This window comes from Dermacentor variabilis, chromosome 2, assembly GCF_050947875.1.
Source record: "Dermacentor variabilis isolate Ectoservices chromosome 2, ASM5094787v1, whole genome shotgun sequence".
Lineage (NCBI taxonomy): Eukaryota > Metazoa > Arthropoda > Arachnida > Ixodida > Ixodidae > Dermacentor > Dermacentor variabilis.
Window position 1 is genome coordinate 104,599,188 of NC_134569.1, and position 10,520 is coordinate 104,609,707.

The 10,520-nt window shown below is 43.1% G+C and overlaps 1 protein-coding gene across 1 annotated transcript; it reads right to left on the reverse strand.

Annotated features, from left to right (window-relative positions):
* Positions 1–1,030: 1,030 nt before the first annotated feature.
* LOC142572450 (uncharacterized) lies at positions 1,031–2,071 on the reverse strand. Its single transcript, XM_075681576.1, has one exon. The coding sequence runs from the start codon at positions 2,032–2,034 to the stop codon at positions 1,117–1,119; it is 918 nt and encodes a 305-aa protein (XP_075537691.1). The 5' UTR covers positions 2,035–2,071; the 3' UTR covers positions 1,031–1,116.
* Positions 2,072–10,520: the final 8,449 nt, after the last annotated feature.

Here is a 10,520-nt window from a genome sequence, read left to right on the forward strand (position 1 = left end):
GCATAAAAATTAAAGGGCCTTCAATACATGGGAATGTTTTATTATGAAGCAATTTTCAAGGTTCTCAAAGGTCTGCACGGATCTTTACGAGCAAAAAAATTTCATACCAGTGCATTTAGTATCACTGAAACCAGTTGAATCATAGTAGGAATAAAAAAAGCACGTAACTACATAATTTCAATTCCTGAGAAAAGGTTGTTTTAACTGCATTACACAGCAATAGTAAATAGATACTCAAATTCTCTTGAAGGGTTCAGCACAATAAATGCAAATTAATTGAAACATTACATGCTATTAATGCAAGTACTGAAATATCAATAATTAACAAAACCGAATCCCAAACTTTATTTAGTGCGCTGAAACGAACTCGCACAACTGATTTAGTAAAGAGCAGTTAAATGCTTCAATGCAGAAAGAAGTGCTTGTCTGCAACAAAGAGCTTAAACATAACGAAAAGTGAAGACTTGCAATGTTTCCTCCTAGTATAGAGCTACAGGCCTACACATATGCTGAGCTTCCATGAAAAAACTAAGGAAAACATGAAAAGCAAGAAGGAACAATGAGTGCACACAACTCAGCGCTGCTGCAACGCACGTGTCAGGTGCACTTGGGCGGCAAGGTGCCTATTGAGGTGGCTTTTATGTCCGAAAGTTTGACGGTAGAAATGGCACTGAAACGGCCTCTCACTTATGTGGGTTGTGCATGTGTCAGTTCAGTGCGAACTTCTGCAAGTAACTCTGAGGACATGAAGAGCCCTGAGATGGCATTTCCCTGAGTGGATACACAGGTGATCCTTCCCTACGGACTTTGTGTGGACGAGCAGGTGTCGGTACAGTGCAGACTTCCACGACCAGTTCTCGGGACATGAAGGACCCTGAATCAGCCTCTCACATTAGTGGAAGTGACGTTCAATGCGAACTTCCATGAGTAAATCCGAGTACATGAAGAGCACTGACATGGCCTCTCGCTGAGTGGATGCACACATGGTCCTTCAGTAAACTTTTGAGGATTGCTGCGGGGGTGCAGGGCACTGAAATGGCCGCCCACCTGTGTGGATGTTGGTTTAATGCAACTTCAGTTCTAGGGACATGAACAACTCTGAAACAGCCTCTCACATTAGTGGAAGTGCAGGTGAACCTTCAATGCCGACTTTTGTGAGAAGCTTTGAGGGCATAAAGGGCACTGAAATGGCTTCTCACCTGTGTGGGTGCACAGGTGTCGATTGAGATTACTCTTTCGTGGGAATCTTCGAGGGCACGAAGGGCATTGAAATGGCTTCTCGCCTGTGTGGGAGCACAGGTGCTGGTTCAGATGACTCTTTCGTGAGAAGCTCTGAGGGCACGAAGGGCACTCAAATGGCTTTTCGCCTGTATGGGTGTGCAGGTGTTGGTTCAGAGTACTCTTGTGTGAGAAGCTCTGAGGGCACGAAGGGCACTGAAATGGCTTCTCGCCTGTGTGTGTGTGCAGGTGCTGGTTCAGATGACTCTTTCGTGAGAAGCTCTGAGGGCACACAGGGCACTGAAATGGCTTCTCACCTGTGTGGGTGCGCAGGTGCTGGTTCAGATAACTCTTGTGTGAAAATCTCTGAGGGCACGAAGGGCAATGAAATGGCTTCTCGCCTGTATGGGTGTGCAGGTGTTGGTTCAGAGTACTCTTTTGTGAGAAGCTATGAGGGCACGAAGGGCACTGAAATGGCTTCTCGCCTGTATGGGTGTGCAGGTGTTGGTTCAGCGTACTCTTTCGTGAGAAGCTCTGAGGGCACGAAGGACACTGAAATGGCTTCTCGCCTGTATGGGTGTGCAGGTGTTGGTTCAGCGCACTCTTTCGTGAGAAGCTCTGAGGGCACAAAGGGCATTGAAATGGCTTCTGGCCTGTGTGGGTGCTCAGGTGTCGATCGAGATTACTTTTTCGTGAGAATCTTCGAGGACATGAAGGGCACTGAAATGGCTTCTCTCCTGCGTGAATGCGCAGGTGTTCCTTCAATGTAGACTTCACCATGAAGCTCCTAGCGCATAAATGGCAATGAAATGGCATCTCACCTCTGGATGCACAGGTGTTGCTTTAGAATAACTTTTTGTGAGAAGCTCTGAGAGCGTGAAGGGCACTGAAATGGCCTTTTGGCTGTGTGAGTGTGCAGATGTTGCTTCAGCTTGAACGTCCGTGAGAAGCTCCGAGGGCACAAATGGAATTCAAATACGCGTTGGCTTGCATGGATCCTGGTGAGCACTTCAGATCACAGTTTATCCATCCAGACACCGGAGTTACAGCGGTAGCGGTATTCTTCATGAAACTGCACCATCTGCATTTGCTGGACTGCTTCAATGCTGCACCAAGAAAACAAGGCAGGTTACCAGAGTAATGCTTTTCACTTAAAATTAAACATGTAATTATAAAATGCCGAAGAAATGAAATTAGATAGATAGTAGTGGTAAAGAACAGCCTTTTCTTCATTCAATGTCTTGGTAGTGATTTCAGATCAAATCGGAGCATAGCAAGTCAACCATGTTGATTTGGAAAATATAAATATATTTTTAACATTGATCAATGGCCAAGTTTATGAAATTTGCACAAATTTTTGCGTAAGACATTTTTAACTGTAAGATATAGTGAGAAGACTAGTACCATGATATTAGTGCAAGCTGCCATTGCAGTCAAGTGTGACAGCCCAAACATTCAGTAATACCATCGTGGGCCTGATGACCAAATTACGAACAGCAGCACTTCATCTCGAACTAGGGTTTCACGGTATTGTCTGTTGTGGTAGATAGTTACATTTTTGAAATTTATTTATAAATGCTGCCGACTCACTTAAGTCCGAGGAATGAATATACAGAAAATGTAATCAAGGGACAAAAAACACAAACATTGGAAAACAATATTATAGCCAAACAATACAAAGCACAAATATGACAACATATCTACTCTCAACAACGCTCTTAGGCTATTCATTTTATCTTTGCCTTGGAAAAAAAATTACTATCTATAAGCATTATTCACAGCACATAGGTCCTGTATCATTCTACTGTGGTACTGACGAATGCTGGCACAAGAAGCAGGACACAGGTAAGATTATTTCATAACACTGGACTCTGTTGTACACTAAATGCAAGAGTTGTAGTCTGTCTAGCGCGTCTTCCCTATGGCTATTCAAGATGGAGAGTACTCAGCATCTGCGACACACTATAAGTTTTTCTGCAGGAATTGCAGATGAACCTAACTTCTATTTGCTGTAATAATTCTGATTTAACAATATTTTATTGGCATATGGATCCCACAAAGCTTATGCATATTTATAGCTAAGTCTGACAGCATAGCGAACGCCCCTATACGTTTACCTGTATAGGGGCTCTATTGAAATTGTGACGAAGGTCCATAAATTTCTGAGAGCGCTCATGCAAATGTTTCCAATATGCTCGTCCCACCTTATGTGCTCTGTTAGAATTACCTCGAGGTACTAATAGGTAGAAACCTTGTTAGGTGTTGTCGTCACTAAAATAGGGAAAGTGTAAAGGTGTCTCCTTGCTCCTTATCTTCATAGCACAGCACTAATTAATGTTCAAGCTCATTTCCTACCCTTCACACCAGTGGCAAATCTTATCAAGATTATTACTGATCTGTTTCATCAGCTTGTGATTTACCTACTGTGTACAATGCATCCAACCATATTTGCTGACCATTAGGAACAGAAAAGGTCCCAAGAATGACCCCTATCCTATGCTACACCTGAGGTGAAATGAAATGCCTCAAATATGATTGCCGACTTTGACGTACTGAACACGGTTTTCAATATAGGCTCTGATAAAATGCATATTTGGTGTCTATCCGACTGCATAAAGCTTACATGGAGCTTTATGTTCAGGCACTTTCAAGGCATTGGTAAAATCTAAAAAATACTGCCTCTATTTGTTCCCTGTTATTAGCTGCTAAGTTGTTATATGAAGCAATAAGCCGAGTGACAGTAAAAGCGTTCATAAAACCTTGCTGTTCATAAAACCAAACAGCATGTTGTCTTCATCTAGGTATTGTTTAGGGTGCCAACAGATCACATGCTCTAACCTATTGCAGCAAATTTGGGTCAGTGAGACAGGACGATGATTTGCACGTTTAGGGCATGTACACATAGTGTTGGAAGCAGGTGTATTTGGTAATGAATGGGTGGACACACAATATGCTATATGGCCAACAATAGTATATACTTTGCAAATACTACTTGACCGGCAGTTTCACGGAAGATATGTTCTTGTTCAAGATCAAGAGCCGAGCCAATAAATACTCCACAGTGGCCTGCAGCAGCATTCATTCGATGATACGGCACACATCTCTCTCAATGGCACCGACTGTTCTTACAATGAGTCACTTATTGCCCGCGAAAGCCATCCGTTCACTACAACTTTGACTTGAAACCATGAAGCAGTCCTTTAGGGCACCATTTGGGGTGCTAGAGTATAGTCGAGGCAGTGGAGCAAAGTTTACGCTGCGCTGACGAGAAAACGTAAAGTACCTTGCGCAGTGATGGAACAGCCATTTGACCTTCAGGCGCAGATCTTAGCACCAGCAAGAAGCTGATTTTGCACAGCAACTAGCACTTCTGGCACAGTGTCGAACCTACGTCAATCTTTCTTTCTTTCATTTAGATTATTCAATGCAAATTTGGCACAAAACCATATAGTGTATTTTTAACTGAAATAGGCAATTAATATAGCTGACACCTCTGTGTGCATAAATAAGGTGTTTGGGATAAAAAGAACCCAACTTTCAAAATAATGGTCAACCCTTTGCATACATCACGGTATAAGGCTGTTTATTGATGGTATTGCTCAGCAGTTATTAATAATTGGAAAGTTTCGTCGTCAGCAAGTACTGACAATATTAACTCTAAATTACTAAAGCATATTGTCTCTGAGCAGGTTTTTATTCCATATTTTTCATCAATCTTTAATGACCGGTCAGATTCCACAAGATTGGAAACTGCCAGTCATACCAATCTTCAAAGACGTCAACAAAAACATGGCTGGAAACTACCAACTGATATTGTTGATGTGTATATGCTGTACAATGACGGAACATTATGTCACGGTGCCACAGGAGGGACAAAGACGACGACCACCAACAAGACGTAAGAGACGACGTAGTGGGGCTAACCTAATGTTCGGCCATACTGGTTTTACCGGCAATATCTTCTGCAGAGTAATCACGGTCCCATTTAACCTTATATCTCAGCCCGTTTCATTCTTGGTGGAGGTGCTGGGTATTGCAAAAGAGGGAACTCTGCAGTGGGCTTGTCCTCGGCCGTCCTACCATGCTGATAGACGAGCAGGCCTTGCGAGCATCATGGTCGGGTCCCATCGGTTGTGTGCAGCTACACGTTCGTATATGCCTAACCATTCTTCGATGTTGACTTTGTCGGTGCCGTTACTAGAGAAGGTGCCGGGGTCGCGCGGATGGGTCAAGACGACTGACGGTTGCGGTTTCATGGATGCTGATGGCCTGGGTGCGCCGGGTGCTGACGCCAAGCATAAAAAAGTTCTGAGAATTTGAGAGCATGGGAATTCTGACAGAAGAGGGCAGTTTAGAAAAACTCTGCTTTTATCAGTCCTTGAACTGTTTCAAAGAAAAGTTGGATTTGATGGTGGTCGCTATGAGGTAGCCTTCTCATGGAAAGAAGATTGTGAGTAGCTAGACAGCAATCAAAGAGGAGCTTTAAAGCTAGTTTAATAGGAATTTTGCTGCGGCATATGGCTCAACCATTAAAATTTATATGAGGACATGCCTTGCTGAATGTAGACCGGAAAGAAGTGGTGCGCCATGTCTTGTATTCATTACATTCCACATTACGCTGTCGTACGTAGTGAGTCAACAACTACAAGAGTATGGATGATCTTCGAAGTGTCAGCATGTAGACCTCACTTGTGTCACCGAACAAATGCTTAGAACAAGGACCTAATTTTACGACTGACTTTGTTGCTCCTCTCATACGTTTTTCGATTAATCAAACTGCTTTGACTGCCAATATTTAAAAAAAAAAGATCTTGGCAGATCGAACCATAGCTTGATATCTTTGAAAGTGATAGCTTGTGCATTATAAGAGACTGAAAATTTCAGTGACGAAAGTACTCCTCAACCACCATAATAGACCTTACACAGAAAGCGGTACACGTATACAGCATAAAGGCTTCCTGAATCATAAGACACGAAGTGCTTAACCTTGACTTTGTAGAAACGTGCAAAAGCATAACAGTATAATGAGAGACGTGCAGCAAATTTCTTGTTGCCCCAAGAATGGCTTATACCTACTACGGGATATTGACCAGCAAGTACGCAGCTTTACAAGTGTTATTAGGACTGTTTAAAAAAAAATGAACTTACCACATTAGAGCTTAATTTCAGGCATGACTGCATCCTGTAACTTGTTCCTTCATCGCCATCAGGAAGATATGTGCACTGATGTTTTATAAAGTGTTGCTATGTGGCACGCAAATGCTGACTTGCATGAGTTTATTTCCCCCTTTTCAAGCATGCGTCCATGATTTAATGGATAGAGCATCGAGCTTCTGTTGCTGGGGGCACAGTTTTAATTTAACCAACAAACGTTTTTGTTTATTTTATTTCTAGCGACGAGACATCCAGTGAGCCAAGCTGACCATAAATGGCCAGAAACTGACAAACTGCAAAGTGGGGGGAAGAGGCAAAGAAAGCTATCACTTTAAAAGCTTTGCTACAGATTAATACCAAGAAAGAAGAAAGAGATACTGTGCAGTGAGTTGAGAATAATCAGACAGCCCTTTGGGACTGCAAAAAGCCTATTCATGCTAAATGTCATTCTGCGGCAACACATCCAAGGGCGTCCACAGAATTTCTTGCAGGAGGGGGGGGGGGGCCCATTGGTTTTTGGCGCCGGAGGGGGGAGGAGGTGCAGCGGTATGTTCGCAGCAAAAAGTCACTATTTGCAGAGTAAATTTATTTATTTATTTATAAATAAATAAGTAAATTACACACATGAAAGAAAAATCACAAACAGCAAATTAATGCGTGGCTTGGAGAGATACACTGGAGTTTATTAACGAACAAACAATTAAAATTAATAAAGAAATGCAAAAAGATACTATAACTTCGTGGAGAAGAGTGCTCAGTCTTGTGCATGCAGGCTCTCGACTCACCGGAATGGATGACCAGCACACAGCACAATATGTTCACAAACACGCAACTACAGTCACTCAATGAGTCTTCCTTGTAAAGCAACTGAAGACGCCTCGGATTTTTCTGGGTGAATTGCGTGATGACACGGGTGATAAAGCCATTTCTGTGCTTCATTATATGCTCTCGGTGTACACTAATCATACAAAGGCCGTCCAGCCTGTCGTTTGTCACCGTTGAGCGTAGCCAGGTTTTCACTCTCCTCAGGACATCAGGAAGTTAGCTATGAAACGGGAGATAATCATCCTAGGGGACATGAATGCACCTTTGGAATACTTTGACGGGGCGACAGATGCAACAGGGCAGATGTTAGTAGATTTTTGTGAGGCTCATGATCTTGTGATATTTAATACTGAAATTAAATGCGACGGGAAGATAACATGGGAAAGAAATAACACCCACTCGACAATCGACTACTGCCTAATGTGCCACAAGCTGTATGAACGATTGGGATGTATGGAAATTGATGAGGAAGGTACAAGAAGCCTGGGGAGTGATCACAAAAGAATCAAAATAAGTTTTGGAAGGACAGTACCACTGGTAGAAACTACAGAAAGGAAAGGTATGAGCAAATTGAATGACATGCAGCTACAAGAAGTGGCGAAAAACATTGAAAGCATGGTATCCAAGCAACCGCAAAGGGCACGGACGTACGACGAGTTAATAGGTATTTTTAAACGAGAGCTAGAGAAGGGACAGATTAGGTAACTAGGAAGTAAGCAGGGAAAACATAAACCGAAAAGCTGGTGGGACCGAGAAGTTAAGGAGGCCATAGAGCGACGCAAAGATGCATGCAAAAAACACAGAGAAGCAAAGAAAAGGGGAGCCACACCAGAAGAGGTGGAGACAAAATGGGAGGATTACCTTGCAATGAAAAGAGAAGCATTGGCATTAATTCAAGCCAAGATAGCAAAAGTTGGGGTACAGTGGTTGTTAGAGATACGAAAAAAAGACAGAAATGCCTCTAAGAAATTTTGGGATCACATAAGGCAACAGAGTAAGAAGACAGAGGTGGTTCAGCACTCACTGACCACACCAGAAGGAACAAAGGTAGAGGGAGAGGGAGCTCAGGAATATATTAGGTTAACAATAGAGGCAGCATTTGCAGAGCCAGTGGGTAGCGAAATGGAGAACAATGACAACAGCAGGACAGAATTAGAGGAGGAGTACAGAGGGATGACAAGTAAGGAATGGGACAGAATTGAACACAACGTCCCCGTGGGAACAGCGACAGGACCTGATGGCATACCTATGAAATTGATAAGCATATTAGGCCGGAAAAGTAAATTAAAATTACGACAACTTATTGAACAAATAGTAGTAGAGGGAGATGTTCCACAGGACTGGAAATCAAGCAGAATGATATTAGTTTACAAAGGTAAGGGAAGCAAGGACAACATTAAATCCTACAGGCCAATAACTGTCACATCAGTCATATACAGAGTAGCAATGCAGATGGTGAAAAAGAGAATGGAGGAATGGGCAGAACGTGAAGAGATCTTAGGAGAACTGCAGAATGAATTTAGAAGGAACAGAAGGCTAGATCATAATTTATTTGTTATAACACAGTGCATAGAGATAGCGGCAGCCAGGCAGAAACCGCTATGGATAGCTTTTTTAGACATTAGAGGAGCCTATGATAATGTAAACCGAGAAAAGTTATGGAGCGAATTGAGGGAATATGGTCTAGATAGAAAGATGATTGGGTTCCTACAACAAGTTTATACAGATAATGAGGTAGAGATAACATGGGAGGGGGAAACTACAAAGCCAGCTAAAATAAGAAGAGGTCTCAGGCAGGGCTGTCCATTGTCGCCCCTGCTTTTTATGATTTACATGAGCCAAATGGAAAAGAGACTAGAACAGAGCACAATAGGAACCGACATAAGCTATATACTGTAAGGGCAGAAGGTAGCTCAAGTACTAGCCGGACTGATGTATGCAGTGATATTGTACTGCTTGCTGACACCCGAGTAGGGCTACAGGAATTAATGAGCATATGTGGAGGGGAGCGAGAAAAATTGGGACTGCAATTCAGTAGAGAAGTCTGGGATAATAGTATACAATGAAGAAAGGGGGGAACCATTGGAAATACAAAGCGCTAAGATTGATCATGTTGAGAAATATAAGTATTTGGGCATATGGCTAAACGAGGGCAAAAAGTACTTGGAAGAACAGGAAAAAATTATGATTGAAAAAGTGAAAAGGAACTCAGCTGTAATGAAACACAAGGCACTATGGAACTATAATAAGTACGAGGTGGTTAGGGGCGTATGGAAAGGGGTTGTGGTACCTGGCCTCACATTCGGAAATTCAGTACTGTGCATGAAATCGGAAGTTCAGGCATGCATGGAAACGAGACAGAGAAGTGTAGGCAGGTTGGCCTTAGGAGCGCACGGGAACACCCCTAATGAGGGAGTGCAGGGGGACATGGGATGGACGTCATTCGAAGGTAGAGAGGCAATAAGTAAGCTAAAATATGAACAGAGACTGCCAGCACTGGAGGAAAAAAGGTGGGCAGGAAAAGTGTACAAATATCTATACAAGAAAAGTTTGAACACAAAGTGGACACTCAGAACGAGGAAGCTGAGGAATAGATACCTGCAGCCGAGGGAGGGGGTCTAACGTGGTTCTAGTATGGGAAAGGAGGTGAAGGAGACGGAAAGAAAAATGTGGGAAGAAAGAATGCTCGGAAAGCCAGCGCTGTCTATGTATAGGTCACAAAAACAGGAGATTAAGAGAGAGCTCTTATTTGATAACTCGCGGGGCAGCTCACTATTATTCGAAGCTAGGACGGGGGTTTTGAGAACGAAAATATACAGGGCTATATTTGAAGACGTGGACCTTTTGTGCACAGCTTGCGGAGCCGAAATGGAGACCACAGAACATATAGTGCTGAGATGCACAGACCTTCGTCCGACTCTGGCAGAGGGAACAGTGGCAGATATGGAAGGGGCATTACGTTTTCCCGGGGAACGAGGGCAAATAGACGAGAAAATAGTGGCAGTAACGAAGGGGAGGCTAGAGGATTGGTGGAGGAAGTCAAGGGAGAGATAATACCATAAATCGGGGAGATAATGTTTCCCATGATTTTTTAGATAGTTATATTGGGGGGAGGAGCGGAGGGAAAACTAGTGTAAGGAAAAGAGGATATAATGAAAGGGAAAAAATATAATAGGAGGGGAAGCAAAAGGCTAGATGGCACCAACCGCCGCCCGTTACAAAGGGTGTAGCCGCCATCCATCCATCCATCCATCCATCCATCCATCCATCCATCCATCCATCCATCCATCCATCCATCCATCCATCCATCCATCCATCCATCC